The sequence below is a fragment of the Arachis ipaensis genome, chromosome B8, assembly GCF_059453495.1.
Source record: "Arachis ipaensis isolate K30076 ecotype BB chromosome B8, ASM5945349v1, whole genome shotgun sequence".
NCBI lineage: Eukaryota > Viridiplantae > Streptophyta > Magnoliopsida > Fabales > Fabaceae > Arachis > Arachis ipaensis.
Genome location: NC_142443.1, coordinates 8,574,103 through 8,591,510, shown reverse-complemented (window position 1 = coordinate 8,591,510; position 17,408 = coordinate 8,574,103). Strand labels below are relative to the sequence as shown.

Genomic DNA, 17,408 nt, shown 5'->3' with positions numbered 1-17,408 from the left:
GCAACAAGTTTAACCAAAAATTAGGATTCAAAACACAAAAAAGTGCTAAAATAGAATAGAGAAAGAACGGTAGAATCATCAGTACCTGCAGAAGAATGCCAAAAACGAGAATCTTACAAAAAATGCGAGCAGTGATAATCGAACAGTGACCGGCGGTGATGAACACGAGCAGAGAAGATCGAAGCTCAATTAGCAGAGGATTGAAGCTCAACGAGCAGAGAATCGAAGCTCAACGAGCAGAGAATAATAGAAGCTCAACAAGAAGAGGAGCAGAGGATCGAAGCTCAACGAGCAGAGAATCGAAGCTTATTCGCGAGCAGAGAAGATCGAAGCTCATTCGCGAGCAGAGATTGAGATCGAAGCTCAATAAAGGAATACGCGTCATCATCGAATGGATTGAAGAACAAGAGAAGAATGAATCATTTGGAATGGATTGGGGTTAGGGATTTCGTTAGGGTTGGGGTTTTGCTAGGAACGAGAGACTCTTTTTTTTTTTTCTCCCCTTTTTCTCCGCATAATAGTTAGCCTTGCCGTTTGGGTTATTTTTGTTTTTTTAAGAAACATTAAAAATTTTAGACAACACTTAAAAAGTAAAGTTTAAAATAAATTCAAAGACAACTCTTAAAAAAAGCAATATATTATTTTTATAATAGTTGTTTTTGTATATGTAATAGAACAACACTTGATAAGTGTCTCCTAATTTATCAACAGCATCACCCATTGTGTGTTGATTAAAAATTCGTTATTATAATTCTATTTTATTATTACTAGTATAAAAGGTTGTCTATATATATATTAGGCAACCTTTTTTAAGTGTTATTTTAAACATGCGATGCAATAACCAACAAATGTTGTAGTGAGTTATGAGATAATGATGCAATCCGAATGTTTGGTGAAAAAATTGTGCAATACCTGCAACATGCATAAATAATATACCTTACCTTATTAAGGTAGGTAGTTTGATGAAGCCATGTATGTTACATGATTGCTCATCAATGGCAAATAACACCCACAAAATTCTTCTGAGGACCACATATGAAATAAATCTTCTTGTCGGTTGGATATGTTGTTTTTTTCTATTTCCATTCCATTTGCTTTTTTGATGGTAAATGGTGGCATGCCACCTCAACTTGTTGCCTACCTTTGCTGCTCTAACTAAACCTTAAAATTTTGGGTTTTGTTACTAATTTTTAATATTTAAAAATCTAATTTTCTATGTCTCTTTATTTACTTCAATACATAATTAATAAATCGCTATAATTAATTTGTAAAGTTCTAACATGATCTTTATATATATGTTAATGCTACTTGATCTTTTGATAATTAAGTTTAAACAAGTTGATCGTTCAATAGTTTAAGGATCGATAACCACAAATTTCAGTTGAAAAAAAAAAGAAAAAAAAAAGAGAAAAGTCATAAGAAAAAGAAAGACTAAAATTAATTGAACTTAATTAGAAAAATAATTTATTCATCTAATATTATATATGATATGGTCGTCATTATTACACGTTATAACTCGGCTCCATAACCATTATCAGCATATGATATAACTCGTCATCGTCCGTTATTACTCGGAATTTATGAGCCATAGCTCGGTGACGCCAATTCTCCAATCATAACCGACGTCTCAAACGGTAAAATAAGGTCGGTTACAATATCAATTATTCGACAATTATTACCGAGAATGTAACAGACAAGAAATTCTTCATATAAAGGGAAGTAGAACTTTTCTTGATACCTAAGTTTTCAATATAGCAAGAATATACACTGACTTAAGCTTCGGAGTGCCTTTGCAGGTACATTCCACCCTCTTCTTACCGCTTTCACATAACAACACACGTAAGGAGTTCGGATTCAAAGAGTCGGACGTTCAGCTTTCCAGTGCATAGCTCGGCCGATTCCAAGCAATTGAGGCCGATCTATTTCCCAAGCAAGATCAATTGGCACCCACCGTGGGGCTGAGGAAGTCGTATTTTTCTTTTGGTCCCATTACCTTCGTTCACACACATGGCTGACGTACCGCCTCTTTCACTGTCCGAACTCATGCGAATGGTAGCTGAGCTACAACAAGCCAACCAACGAATAGCCGACAAGAACCAAATAATGGCTGCCCAAATCGCCGAACTAAATCATGCTCGAATAGAGCACAACGATACTCACCAACATCAGCCAGAAGATGAGGAACATCATTCCCAACCCTCTCATGTCTCGGAGACTGCCCAAGCCGAAGAACCCCAACCTGAAGATGAAAAGGAGGAGGCCGACGACCTTGTGGGACCCTTCACAGAAGAAGTAATGAACTTCGAATTGCCAAAGAGATTCACACTGCCGCTAACCCTCACACCTTATGATGGACGCGGAGACCCAAAGAAATTTATCAAGAAGTTCCGATCAATAATGATCGTCAATGGTGCATCAGATACAGTTTTATGCCGTTGTTTTCCAAATTATTTAGATGGTCCTGCACTTGATTGGTTGTGTGCTTTGTCTGCAGGTTCCATCTCGCGGTTTCAGCAGCTGGCGAAGTTATTTGATGAGCACTTTGCCGGGTCCGCAATTTACTTGCACGACTCCGATTACTTGAATACAATCAAACAGGGACCGAACGAAAGCTTGAAGGACTACATGACCCGCTTCACCAAAGTCGCAATCAGTATACCTGACCTCCACCCCGAGGTCCACCTACACGCAATCAAGAGCGGACTCCGACCTGGAAAATTCCAGGAGACAATCGCAGTAGCCAAGCCGAGGACCCTTGCAGAATTTCGCGAGAAGGCAAAAGGCCAAATTGACATCGAAGAGCTCAGACAAGCTCGGAAAAATGAGAAGTCACACTTCCGAGACGACGACAAGAACTCCAGCACTAAGAAAAATTTTAAATTAACCCCTCGATTTGATTCTTATACGCAGTTCAATACTAAGAGAGAAGACATAATCAAAGAGATCTTGAATTCGAAATTGATTAAACCACCAAGGAAAGCCGGCACCTATCAAGATGCAAAGAATGTGGACAAGTCTAAATATTGCGCTTTCCACCAGAAACACAGCCACAACACTAATGACTGTGTGGTAGCCAAAGACCTTTTAGAACGCCTGGCCAGGCAAGGACACCTCGACAAGTACATTGGCTGCCACATCCAAAAGCGCGTCACACCTTCCACAACAAACGATTCCTCCGAACAACAAAACCGAGGAAAAGAGAAGGCATCTTCAAGCTAATACGAAAGACCACGAGGTATAATCAATTGCATTTCAGGAGGATACGCAAGTGGAGGATCCTCAAATTCGGCAAGGAAAAGATCGTTCCGAGCAATATGCTCGGTAAACGGACCACAACATGATGCTGAAGTAACTAATCAACAACCACAAGTTACTTTTACACACGCCGACTTCAACTCCGGCATACCAAATTTGGACGACCCTGTGGTAGTCACTCTTCAGGTAGGGGATTTATTGGTAAGAAAAGTACTCTTAGACCCCCGGAGCAGCGTCGACGTTCTGTTCTATTCCACATTCCAAAAAATGAAGCTCAGCGACAACATGCTACAGTCAACAGGAGGAGACTTGGCCGGATTCTCAGGAGAGCGAGTTCCAATACTGGGTTCAGTGTGGTTACAAACCACACTGGGTGAGCATCCTCTTTCAAAAACATATGATATTCAATATTTAGTAGTTGATTGTTTTAGTCCATATAACCTTATCCTTGGCCGACCTTTTCTGAACAAGTTCGGCGCCATTGTTTCTACAGTTCATCTGTGTGTTAAGTTTCCCCTGCAGAACGATCAAGTTGTAACAATCCATGGAGATCATAAAGAAGCACGACAATGTTACAACATCAGCATGAAATACCAAAATCGACCAAGGCAACAAGTCAACAATGTCGACCTCCAGGAAAACAGCCACGCACTCGCCGACCTTGATCCAAGAGCTGATTTCCTTAAACGCCCAAAACCATCCGACGACCTACAGAAAGTATATTTTAACAATGACCCTAACAAATTCACTTATGTAGGTACGTCAATCAGCACATCAGAACTACAAGAAATCACGACCTTTCTACAAAATCAAGCCAACCTTTTCGCATGGACACCTTCAGACATGCCCGGCATCGACCCATAAATCATCAGTCACAAACTAGTAATAAACTCGGCAGTCCGACCAGTTCAGCAAAAGAAAAGGAAACTCGGCGAAGAGAAGAGAAGAGCGTCCCTAGAGGAAACACAAAAGCTCATCAACGCCGAATTTATCAAAGAAATCAGATTTACTACCTGGTTAGCAAATGTGGTAATGGTAAGAAAACAAAACGGTAAGTGGCGCATGTGCGTCGACTTCACTGACTTAAACAAAGCATGCCCTAAGGATTCTTACCCTTTACCATCCATAGACTCTTTAGTAGATAACGCCTCAGGTTATGCTACCTTAAGTTTTATGGATGCGTATTCAGGGTATAACCAAATCCTCATGCACCCCTCCGACCAAAGTAAAACGGCATTTATTACTGATTTCGGTAACTATTGTTATAAAGTTATGCCATTTGGATTGAAGAACACAGGTGCAACTTACCAACGACTTATGGACAAAGTCTTCGCCAAACAGATCGACAGAAATATCGAAGTCTATGTGGATGATATGGTCGCCAAGACGAAAATTGGCAATAACCATATCAACGACCTTACAGAAATATTCGGCCAAATTCGCCACTACAACATGCGACTCAATCCCGAGAAATGTGCATTCGTCGTTCAAGGGGGGGTAAGTTTTTAGGATTTCTACTAACACGCATGGGAATAGAGGCGAACCCAGACAACTGCCGAGCAGTTCTGGACGTGGCCAGCCCGAAAACAGTCAAAGAAGTTCAGCGCCTTACAGGAAGACTGGCCGCACTCTCAAGATTTGTTCCTTGCCTAGCTTCAACATCTATACCTTTTTTCCAAACAATAAAAAAGAAAACCAAATTTTATTGGAACGACGATTGTGAGAAAGCTTTTTCCAAACTAAAAACAACTCTCTCACAACCACCGATTTTGCAAAAACCCCTCCAAGGGGAAGATTTATTTTTATATCTATCAGTTACTGATTGGGCGATAAGCTCAGCTCTTGTTACAGAAAGGAACAAAGTTTAACATCCGATATATTTTGTCAGTAAAACTCTCCAACACGCTGAGCTCAACTACCCGAGGATAGAGAAGCTCGCGTTAGCTCTAATATTTTCGGCGTGACATCTCCGACCTTACTTCCAGAGCCACGTTATACACGTCAGAACCGATCACCCATTAAGACAAGTATTACACAAACCAGAAATCGCAGGAAGGCTTATAAAATGGGCAGTCGAATTGTCTGGGTTCGATATCAGGTACCAATCCAGAGGACCAATCAAGTCCCAATTCTTGGAGATTTCATCGCCGAGCTTACAATACCATCAGAAGAAGACCATACAAAGCAATGGACTTTGTATGTGGACGGTTCTTCCAATAATGGGGGTTGTGGAGCTGGAATCCGTCTGGAGGCCAAGGACGGCTTCATCCTGGAGCATTCCATACACTTAGCTTTCAAAGCCAACAACAATCAATCCGAGTATGAAGCACTAATCGCCGGACTCCGACTATGTCTGGATCTCCAAATCTTGGTGATAAATATATATTGTGATTCTCTACTAGTAGTACAACAGGTAAACGACCTTTTTCAGGTAAAAGATCCTCTCTTATCAAAATATTTACTATTAGCAAAGAAATTATCTACAAAATATGCCAAATTTGAAATACAACATATACCACGCGAACAAAATCAAAGGGCTGACATTTTATCTAAGCTCGGCGGTACGCAATCCGAACTATCTACGCTACATCAATTTACCATAACATCTCCAACTGTTATTCTAACAAATGTGTTAAGTGTTACACAGGAAACAGATTGGAGGACCGACTTCATACAATATTTACAGACAGGTGATATACCAGAAGGGGTAGAGAATACCAAAAAGTTTCGACGACAAGCATCTTCCTTCACAATACTTAACGGAACACTGTATCGACGAGGATACACTCGCCCATTTCTAAAATGTCTCAATAATTCAGAAGCCGAAATAGCATTAGCCGAGACACATGAAGGCATCTGCGGAACACACACCAGTGCTTGGAGTTTAGCAGCAAAAGTCCTTCGAGCTGGCTTCTTCTGGCCAACTTTAAACCAGGATAGCCAACACAAAATCCGGACCTGCAACAATTGCCAGAAACACGTACCACTGATACACATTCCGGCCGAGCAACTACATCACTCTGACATCAGTTGGCCCTTCAACCAATGGGGTTTAGATATACTCGGTCCGTTCCCTACGGCACCGGGCCAGGTAAAATTTCTCATCATTGGCATCGATTATTTCTCAAAATGGGTGGAAGTCCAACCTTTGGCAAAAATAACATCTCAACAAATGATTTCATTTGTTTGGAAAAATATTGTTTGCCGTTTCGGCATACCTCACCATATTATCACTGACAATGGTCGCCAGTTTGTAGATCAGAAATTCCACTCTTTTTTGCAGAACCTCAAAATTAGGCAACATTTTGCCTCTGTTGAACATCCTCAAACAAATGGATTAGCCGAGGCTGCAAATAAGATCATCCTACATGTGCTAAAGAAAAAGCTAGATGACGCCAAAAGACTCTGGGCCAAACTGATACCTGAAGTCCTTTGGGGGTATAACACCACCCCACAATCATCAACAAAAGAAACACCATTCAGGCTAGTATATGGCTCGGAGGCTATGATACCACTGGAAGTCTCCCAAAACTTGGTCCGAACACAACTCGGAAATCAGGAAGAAGTTCGGAGAGCCAAACTCGATACCATAGAAGAAGTAAGAGACCTCGCCACACTACAGCAGTGAGCGGCACAACACGCACTAGCTCGTCAATATAACAAAGCAGTCAAGAGCAGATCATTTACAAAAGGCGACTTAATACTTCGAAAAACAGAAATTGCTCGGAAACCACCATCACACGGAAAGCTCGCAGCTAACTGGGACGGTCCATACCGAATATCAGAAGTCCTCGGCAAAGGAGCATACAAACTAGAATCAATAGATGGTAAACTCTTGCCTAATTCATGGAATGTTTCTTCCCTAAAGAAATTTTATAGTTAAAAAGCAGGGACAGACTGGTACTCTTTTTTCTACTACCAAGATTTTATCCCAAAGGGTTTTGCTTGGAGAGGTTTTAACGAGGCTAGCCTACCTGCACCTTTGTACTTAGAGGTTCAAAAATTTCAAATGTATAAGAGGCACAGATTATCTTGCTCTCTATCAAATAAATATGCGTATGATATCGTCAAAACAAAAATTCTATCCATACAGCTCAGACAAACTCAAACACTCGTCTAGCTACAAACTGCCAATATTCGACAATCATATCAACCGCAACAGAAATATACTCGGAATACTTTTCGAATAAACAAGCACAACTTTTTCTAAATTAAAAAGCACTACCATCAAACGCAAACAAACAAGTCCAATAAACAAAGAGTTCAACAGTGCCACAAGTAACTAACTATTACATATAACAAAGCAAAAAATTCAAAAAAGCTTTTGAAATAACACATTAGACATTATCAGCCTCATCTTCCACATCACCATCATCCTCGATCAGCTGGCCATCACGCACGATCTTTCCAGGGTCCATGCCGGAGAGATCAGCCTCTGGTGCTAGAAACTTCACCTGTAACCTTGCTCTTTCAAACCCTTCCACAAAAGAGTCCAAAATTTCATCAGACTTTTTCTTCTCTATCTCCTTAAATTGAGCAGTAACCTCAATTAGGCGAGATTGCATGCTCGCCAGATCACTTTCCTTCTTCTTCAAATCCTTGACATCTCTGACATAACTTTCTTTTGTCTCCTTCAACAACTTCTCGGTGTCAGTTAACCGAGTCTGAAGCTCGGCAGTAGCAGCTTTGCTTTTGCTCAACTCCTCCTTTAACAAAGAAACCTCACCCTTTTCTATTGAAAACTTCTTATACTTCAACTCTTGGCTACGCCCAAGACTGGCAAGACGCAGCCCAACAACCTAAGACATAATAATATAAAAAGTTAACACAAATTCTCAAAACAAATAAAGAACAAACAAGGTCGGCCACTACCTGCATATACTGTCTGATCGCCATATCACCAACTTCTTTTGCAAGAGAAACATCAGCCGAGGATTGGCAATACTCGTCCACCACAGCCATATACGGATACTCTTTTCCCCACACAGAAAAGCCCTCACTATGCTCGGAAATTTCATGAAGCTTTTTATGGTTACCCATGAAAGCCTGTATTTCTTCCAAAGGGACTACATGTTCCTTTTCATCAGAATTTTCAGAAAGGTCGACAACATCAGACTTCCTCTTTTTTACAATTACCTTTGTCCGACCTCGAGGAGGTTGAGTAACCTCTCCAGTCGCAGTACCCTTTTCAGCATTAGAGGACGGCACTTCTTTCTCCAAATTCTTATTCTTAAAACGCGACCTTAGAGACGCAGCCGAAACACCGGGATATTTGCCACCTGCCAAACACAGATCATGTTAGATATCCCTGACAGAATAATAAATACATCAGAAAAAACCCTAACACTCACCCAAATACTCTAAAATAGCATCTTTATCCTCCTCCCACTTTAGCAACTCATACATCGAAATTAGATTTCTACGATCAATATTTTCCACCAAAAACTCAATCAAACATACATTCCTCGACGATATCACCTCCGGGCCGAGTATATTTTGGGGTTCCGAGCACCAAAAGAGCGGAAATTTCTCAGCCAGATTTTCGTCAATAAAAAAGGGAAATCCTTTTCCAACCCCCTAACTTTGAAATACATCTCCTTGAAGTCTTTAAAAGAAGATTTATAGAGCTTGAAAATCCCAAAACCCGGGGTGCTATTAAAATTTATCCAACCCCCCTTCCACACCCCTTTAGCTTGGAATAAGGAAAAGAACAGATCAACGGTTGGCACCTCTTCAAGAAATTCCATGAGAATTTCAAAGGATCGAAGGAACGCCCACCCATTTGGATGAAGCTGTGATGGAGCACAGTTTAACTGCTTCAGAATCTGACACTCAAACTCTGTAAAAGGTAACCTAACCCACAACTCTTCAAGGACACAACTGTGCATATAGAAGAACTCAAATCCCCTTCCCCGGTGATAGACCCTATCATCAACACTGCATGGTAACAACTCAACTTGAACTCCGGAGCTAACCCTCACTATCTTAGTTACATCAACCTCTTTCACCGCTGCTTCATCAGAAAACAACGAGACCCGAGACTTCACATCCTCCCCTACCCAATCATAGGACCAATCTACCTTATCCTTTTTCTCCTTCTCAAACCCCATCAGCCCACCAAAACAGAATACAAACAAAGAAAGAAAAGCAGAGAGAGAGAAAAATGAAGAAACAGATCAGAAACAAGGAGACAAAGCCGTACCTCTCTTACTCATTCTTCACAAGGAAGCAGAAAACCAATCGCCAAAAATTGCCAACTTAAACTCCAAACATCAAAAGTTAATAAAGCCACAAATGTTCCAAATGATAAAACCCACTTCCAACGTCACGTCAAACGGCGAAACCAACATTGGAAACCAGCAAAACTTAAATGCAACAATTACTCTTTCTCTCTCCTCAGAAACCAACGGACACGACTCCCCACGTACAGAAAAACAAACCACTTTTAATGAAGTATGTTGATCTGGGGGCTCACCCAATAATCCACGCAGCCGAGTTATAACTCATCACAAAGCTCAACCTGCTTCATTAAAAGAACCTCTCCTCAGGCTAAGCTTGGGGGCTGTGATATGGTCGTCATTATTACACGTTATAACTCGGCTCCATAACCGTTATCAGCATATGATATAACTCGTCATCGTCCGTTACTACTCGGAATTTATGAGCCATAGCTCGGTGACGCCAATTCTCCAATCATAACCGACGTCTCAAACGGTAAAATAAGGTCGGTTACAATATCAATTTTTCGACAATTATTACCGAGAATGTAACAGACAAGGAATTCTTCATATAAAGGGAAGTAGAACTTTTCTTGATACCTAAGTTTTTAATATAGCAAGAATATACACTGATTTAAGTTTCGGAGTGCCTTTGTAGGTACACTCCACCCTCTTCTTACCGCTTTCACACAACAACACACATAAGGAGTTCGGATTCAAAGAGTCGGACGTACAGCTTTCCAGTGCATAGCTCGGCCGATTCCAAGCAATTGAGGCCGATCTATTTTCCAGACAAGATCAATATATAATATGCGCACTTTCATAAATATTATTTATTCTCATTTCTAGAAAACAATTAGTTAAATGTATTTAATATATTGAAATATAAAAATATAAAAATATATAAAACTAATTTTTAAGTAGTCAATATTAGTTAATTTTTTATCATAAGATTATATTTTAAATTTTTATTTTTTGGAGTATTTAAAATTTAAGTTTATTTCAGATTTAGAGTTATTAGAATTTAAGATTAAAAAAGTTGACTTTTAGTTAAACTTATAAAATATATATTGAAATAATTAAAAAAAAAAAGAAAACGAAGAAGGTAATTTGAAGCTAATGTTGTTGGAGAATATATCATCATTGTTTTTAGTTAAGCCAAATTAAAGAATATGGAAATTAAAAGAAATTAAAATAAAGATAAAGTCAGTTTAGCTAAATTTTTTAAATAAGTTCTTTTGAAAAAGGAGTTTAAAATATAAAGATTTTTATTAATAACAACTTTTAAATAAGTTATTTTGTGTTTGGAAATTTATTATAGAAGTCCTTGTTTTATTGAAAGCTAGGCCCTTTCTCACCTGCAGCAAATTTGGAACTATTAGAATCCGGCCCGAAATGTTAACTACTTGAATAAGAAGACCAGTGGGATTGAAAGAAGTACCAAAGGCCTTTGAAACTATCTCAAATGAGTTGATACCTTCGCCCACCGCAACTCTAGTTTTCGGGCAGGAAAAGCATGAAGTAGTAAGCAGTAAAAAATGAATGATGTCGATAAGTACGCATTTAGCGATGGAAAAGATTCCATAGATATAGAGTAAGCAGAAAGGGAGTGCAGTCCCAGCAGGGTCAGAATAAGAGAATTCGACTAGTTAGCAATTCAATTAGTCTTAGCTAAGACATCTCCTGCCGCTTTAATCTCGAGAACTAGTTCTCTTTGTCGGAAGTACGGTCAGTATGAAGCCGGGGTGGCATAGACTATCCTTTTCTCCCTCATTTCCTTCCTTAATAAAGTTGTGCATTAAATAAGAGTGATAAAATAACTTTTGAAAATAGGAGAAGTCACATTTTTTAACTTTTTTAAAAGTTTTTAAATAACTTTTTGAAAAGTTAAAAATTTATCTAAAAAATTGTACCAAACACTATTAATGTAACTTTTTATAAGTCAAAAACTAAAAAAAAAAAAAAAAAAAAAAAGTAGCTTTTGGGGGACAATTGATTTTGAAGAGGCAAAATAGAAATTTGAGCACTTAATATAAAGGTATTTGTTATATATATGGTGTCTAAAAGTTGCGTGTTTAATTACTAAAAAAAAGAAATTCATTTAAAAATATAAACATTAATAGATTTTATTCCCAAAAGATCGAAAGACCTTGTTGTTTTCGTACCTTTTTCTTGAGTTGATGGATGAATGAGGCCTATAAATAAACGGAGCAGGCTCATCACCTCACACATTACAAGCATATATAAAACGTTTTATTAACTTATATAATATTAGAGTGTTAGAGAGAACGTGATATATAGCAGTTGATAACTTGATAACAATGGCAAGTGAGTTGATATCTCTGCCCTACGCCCTATCAACCACACAAACAGTAGTAGTAGTAAAACATAGGAACCACTTTGGACGCAAAACAGTTACTCATGCCACTGCAAAAATTCATGTCATCTGTGGTTCCATCAAAAAGGAGGATGCCCAGTTAATTGGGAGGCGTTCAGCTAATTACCAGCCCAATCTATGGACTTATGAATTTCTTCATCAGTCCCACCACAATCATCACGTGGTAGGTAACTAACTAACTAGCGAATTCTGAAATGGAGGAATAATCACCTTGAAGTTAGGGCTCCCTTGTATCTTCATATTCAATTCATACTCCTGCTTTCTTTCTATCTTTTCAATAGTTAAGGAAAAGTCTCATCATCAATACCATAATCATATTTTTGCTTCATGTGATCATGTGACTGTTATATATATATATATATATATATATATATATATATATGAGGAAGTATAGGGAGCTAATGGAGTATCTATACAATGTGTACAATAGGGTATAGGGATGTTCGATGTGTTTGAAAAATTAGTAGTATTTTATCTTAGATGTTTATTTTTTAACTCATATTGGCCTAAATAAATAGTTTATTGTACACATTGTACAAATACTCCATTGACTCCCTAGCGGAATTCTAAAAAATAAGGTGATTTTGACACTTTGCAGGTTGATAGAGTTGAAGAGAGAGCAAGAAAGTTAGAAGAGAAGGTGCTATACATGATGATGAATAGTTCAGACATGGAGCCACTGAACTTGCTTGAACTCATTGACGATCTCCACCGGTTGGGCCTCTCTTACAAGTTCCAAAACCACATCAACTCTGCTCTTTCCCGCATTCATTCTTCACAATATATGCACCTTCACACACACAAAACTCTACATGCTACTGCTCTCCTCTTCAGAATTCTTAGACAACATGCTTTTCACGTCTCTCAAGGTCTATAAAACTAAACACATCATTATCACAACTCTGTAGAAATAAGTAACCTCCATCATCTCAGGTTATTTAAGTAATTTCACTGATTTTGTGAGGTGCAGATGTATTTGAGAGTTTTACGGATGATGAGAAAAACTTTAAGCCTGAAATTGGCAATGATGTGCAAGGAATGTTAAGTTTGTACGAGGCATCACACCTTAGCTTTGAGGGGGAAAATTTATGTGAGAAGGCAAAGACATTTTCAGCAACAAATTTGATGAACATAATATCAAAAGATGAGACAGAGAATAAAGTAAAAGAAAGCACTAGGAGTGTGTTGGAGGGTCTTCCGTACCACCATAGTCCTTACAGAGTAGAGGCACGACGCTATATTGACACATACAATAAAAAGGAACCACATAATCAATTGCTATTAGAGCTTGCCAAGCTTGACTTCAACATGGTTCAGTCATTATATCAACAAGAGCTTCAACAAATGACAAGGTCAGATTTGTTAACTTTAGCATGTGAGTTAAATATTTAAAGAAAAGAATTTACTAGAATGTTACATGGCTGGACCAACTCAATGTTACACATTTATAGGTGGTGGAGGGACATGGGGCTGGCTAGCAAGCTGAGCTTTGCCCGGGATAGGTTAACGGAATCCTTCTTTTGGTCACTGGGAATAGTCTCACATCCAAATTTTTCTAATTGTCGTAAAGAACTTACTAAGGTGGCAGCTCTAATTACCGTCCTTGATGATGTTTACGATGTCTATGGTACTTTAGATGAACTGGAGCTCTTCACGGATGCTGTTGAGAGGTTACTTCATTATATTATTTAGTATATATTTCTAACAATAACTTAATGCGGCAAAATTTAATTCTATTTATATGCATGCTTTTATATCAGATGGGATGTAAATGCTATTAATAATCTCCCGGACTACATGACATTGTGCTTCTTAGCGCTTTATAACACTATCAATGAGATGGTTTTTGATATCTTCAAAGATTATGCAGTCAAGTGCATTCCCTATCTCAAAAAAGCTGTATGTACCATAAGTTTAATCAAGTCTTATTAACTCTTAATTAGATGCCTAAATTAATGATTGATATGTCTATACTATGATATCAGTGGTGTGATTTGTGTAAATCGTTTCTGCAAGAAGCAAAATGGTCCAACAACAAAGTTGTACCAAGATTGAAGGAGTACTTAGAAAATGGTTCAGTCTCATGCTCAGGCGGGGTTTTTCTTACTCACTCCTTCTTCTTACTCAATCAAGAAATAACAGAGCCAGCACTTCATTCGTTAACTAACTACCACGATCTCTTGCGCTCTTCATCCACCGTTTTCAGGATTAGCAACGATTTGGCCACCTCAACGGTAAGAATTATATGAATTCATATTTATTTCTTGCACATTTTCTATACTTAAAAATCCAAATGCAGGAAGAGATGGAGTGCGGCGAAACCGCGAATTCAATAACGTGCTATATGAATGAAACGGGTGGCTCCGAAGAGGATGCACGAAGGAACTTGAGAAGTCTTATTGACGAAGCATGGAAGAATATGAATAGAAGCCTAGTGATGGATTCTACATTCGACAAATCCTTCATAGAAGTAGCCATGAACCTTGCCCGTATTGCCCAATTCACATACCAACATGGAGATGGACATGGACGACCAGACAACAGATCAAAGAGCAGAATAAAGTCCTTGCTTGTTGATCCAATTCTTGTGAATGTGAATGTGCCAACATGAGCAGATTTTGTGATTTGTACAACTAGTCATTTTTTTTTTGTTGGTTAAGTGTTATATCTAAATTTTTTCCTTACAAAAAATTGCAAATTTATTTATTTAAAAGTAATACTACGTGTATACCAAAATCAGCTATCAAAGTCAATCACCAATATAAAATACATATTGAAATACATTTATACATTGAAAATAAATTAAATCACATATGTATTTATACACAAATATATTAGTGACTGATTTTAGTGTACAAATAATATTTTTGTTTATTTAAACAGGGAATTGAATTGAGAAATCTATAAATCTAGAATCCTTCCTATATATGGACCCATTTCTCCGGGTACGATCGAGAGGCAATAATTAATCTGTTAAAGATCATGTTATAAACTCTTTACTGACAAATATGTATACTTCGTGACATTTTTCTTCAAATTTATTTAACTTAAACTTTTATTCTGATGATTACTCGCGCAATTAAGGTTTTTCCTTCCGAATGACCAAAGGATAAGATTCAAAGTCCATCAAAGGCAAATGCAAAACTATGAGAACCTGGAATCCTTGACAGGATTACAGGAACAAGGAATCTACATAGCATTTTGGGTTTCGTATTTTCTATTATTAGCCACAAATTACAATTGAAAGTTGCAAGCACTTTCAATAAATTAAATTAAAGGTTATGCTATGTGTATACTAAAATTAGCCATCAAAATTAACTATCAGTATAAAATACATGTTAAAATACAAATACATATTGAAAATAAATTAATACACAAATACATTGGTGGCTGATTTTAGTGTACAAATAGCATTTCTCTTAAATTAATGGCAAGAGTTATGAGATATTGAGATACACATGCAATCCGAAAGTTTGGTGAAAAGATCGTGCAATAATACATGCAACCTATGATGCATAGATACTTGACACGGACACGGGACACGCCGACACACAAATTTTAAAATCTTACATGATACGGGGACACGCATACATATAAAATATAAAGTATTTTTTAGATAAATCGTAATAATATTTTGATATTTTATTGATATTAAAATATAAATTAAAATTTTTAATTATTTTTAATATCTTATTTTAATTATATCAAGTATTTAAAATATTTTTTGTTTTAATAAATAATAATATATACTATATCTAAATTTATTTTAAAAATATATGTTAAGAATAAGACAGGACACGCTGACACGTGATAGTATTTAGGTGTGTTCAGGTATGTACGAAGAAGAATTTTTTATTTTTTATTAAGATACGGTCAAACACAACAGACACACGTGTCGAACGAGTATCGGTGAGTGTCGTGTCCAAAATGTGTCCGACACGCAGACACAACAACTCAATGAAGTGTCCGTGCTTGATCGCATGCAACATATATAAAATGTGCAGTAACAAACCCGAATCAAAATGTGATCCTTGGTAGAGTAGTACAAATTCACATTATTTAAGAACTACTAATTATTCATTTTTTTTAATATATTATTTCCCTTTTTGATTATTTTGTGGTGACAAATAAATATAGAAAAAATATAATTCTAATAAAGATTACACCTCACCTTATTTTATGGTAGGTAGTTTGATGAAGCTATGTTAATGGTTGCTCAACGCCAAATAGCACCCACAAATTTTTCTGAGGACCACACATTCGATATGTTGTTTTTTCCATTTTCTATTTTCTTTTTTAATGGTATATATAAATCGAAATGTGTAAATTAAATTACACGTGCAATATTTTTAGTTGAGTAGCAATAATGTGCACCTTTTCTAAATATTTTTCTAATTTCTAAAAAAAAAAATATTTGGATGTATTTAATATATTGAAATATAAAATATATTCAAACATTTCAGAATTTGAAAATGAAGATAATTTGAAGTTATTGTTGGTGGAGAATATATCATCATTGTTTTTAGAGTGAACATCTAAATTAGTTTTTAAGTAATTTTAGGTAAGACATTTTGTCTCCAATAAATTTTTATTACTCTAAAAATTTTGAAAAAAAAATCTCGTTAGGCATATTATTTCTCATTCGTTACTTTTAATAAAATTTTTAATTACGTGTCAGACAAAGATGTTTCTAACAAATTTTATTATGAGACAATTAAATAGTCTTCATAAAATTTTATATAAAATATAAATTACCTCTTCTAAAATAAAGAAAAGATCATTCTGTTTAATAAGAATTATTAATAACTTCTACATAGTAAAAAATTAAAAATTATTGGGAAAAAAATGTATTTGTCAGATCTAAAATCTTTAAAAGCTAATTTTGGTGTTTGTTTTAATGAAACCAAATTAATAAATTAAAAAAAGATAAAAAAAAAAGAAAAAAGAGACAATTAATATTAGTATCTCAAATTCGATTTTGAAAAGGCAAAATAGAGATTTAATCATTTAATATCAAAACTAATGTTTAAAATAACAAAAATGCTCATGTGCACTAAAAATTTTTGATCAAATTAATTATTATGTATTTATATATATTTATATGTTTTGATTTATATATTTTTTAATTAAATAATCAATCATCGCTCATCAAAATATATGACATATAGTAGAAAATTAAACTTGCAATAAAAAAAAAAATCATTAAACTTGTTTATAGTAATATAGTAAAATAATAAACTAATGTTGTTGAGGAATATATATCATCATTGTTTTTAATTAAACCAAATTAAAGAAGATGGAAATTAAACGAAACTAAACGACAAAATTAATATCAATATCTGACAATTGATTTTGAAGCGACAACATTTAATATACAGGTAGTTGTTATGATTGAGCACTTAATATAAAGGTAGTTGTTATGATGTCTAAAAGTTGGATGCTTAATTATAAAAAAATAATTATTTTAATTAATATATATTTATTTTAAAATATAAAAATGAATAAATTTTATTCCCAAAAGAACGAAAGACCTTGTT

At 36.3% G+C, this 17,408-nt stretch overlaps 3 protein-coding genes across 3 annotated transcripts; 2 read left to right on the top strand and 1 right to left on the bottom strand.

The window, feature by feature from the left end:
- The first annotated feature begins 2,007 nt into the window (after positions 1–2,007).
- Positions 2,008–3,219, top strand: LOC107610460 (uncharacterized). Its single transcript, XM_016312510.1, has one exon. It carries the CDS (start codon positions 2,008–2,010, stop codon positions 3,217–3,219), a length of 1,212 nt encoding a protein of 403 aa, XP_016167996.1.
- Positions 3,220–7,592: 4,373 nt separating this feature from the next.
- Positions 7,593–8,295, bottom strand: LOC148547124 (uncharacterized). The gene is made up of 2 exons (XM_088495309.1): positions 8,128–8,295; positions 7,593–8,054 (listed from the first exon to the last, which is right to left on the bottom strand). The coding sequence occupies exons 1-2, from the start codon at positions 8,293–8,295 to the stop codon at positions 7,593–7,595; spliced, it is 630 nt and encodes a 209-aa protein (XP_088351435.1).
- Positions 8,296–11,721: 3,426 nt separating this feature from the next.
- Positions 11,722–14,617, top strand: LOC107614308 (isoprene synthase, chloroplastic). The gene is made up of 7 exons (XM_016316523.3): positions 11,722–12,034; positions 12,470–12,740; positions 12,842–13,223; positions 13,323–13,541; positions 13,632–13,770; positions 13,857–14,105; positions 14,171–14,617. Exons 1-7 carry the CDS (start codon positions 11,795–11,797, stop codon positions 14,480–14,482), a joined length of 1,812 nt encoding a protein of 603 aa, XP_016172009.2. The 5' UTR covers positions 11,722–11,794; the 3' UTR covers positions 14,483–14,617.
- Positions 14,618–17,408: the final 2,791 nt, after the last annotated feature.

Excerpts from the sequence above, each read along its gene's own strand:
- LOC107614308 (XM_016316523.3), top strand. The coding sequence starts at position 11,795 with ATGGCAAGTGAGTTGATATCTCTGCCCTACGCCCTATCAACCACACAA. Across the intron at positions 12,741-12,841 it reads TGCTTTTCACGTCTCTCAAG|ATGTATTTGAGAGTTTTACG; the intron begins GTCTATAAAACT and ends TGTGAGGTGCAG. Across the intron at positions 14,106-14,170 it reads ACGATTTGGCCACCTCAACG|GAAGAGATGGAGTGCGGCGA; the intron begins GTAAGAATTATA and ends ATCCAAATGCAG.
- LOC148547124 (XM_088495309.1), bottom strand. The coding sequence starts at position 8,295 with ATGGGTAACCATAAAAAGCTTCATGAAATTTCCGAGCATAGTGAGGGC. Across the intron at positions 8,055-8,127 it reads CGATCAGACAGTATATGCAG|GTTGTTGGGCTGCGTCTTGC; the intron begins GTAGTGGCCGAC and ends ATTATGTCTTAG.
- LOC107610460 (XM_016312510.1), top strand. The coding sequence starts at position 2,008 with ATGGCTGACGTACCGCCTCTTTCACTGTCCGAACTCATGCGAATGGTA.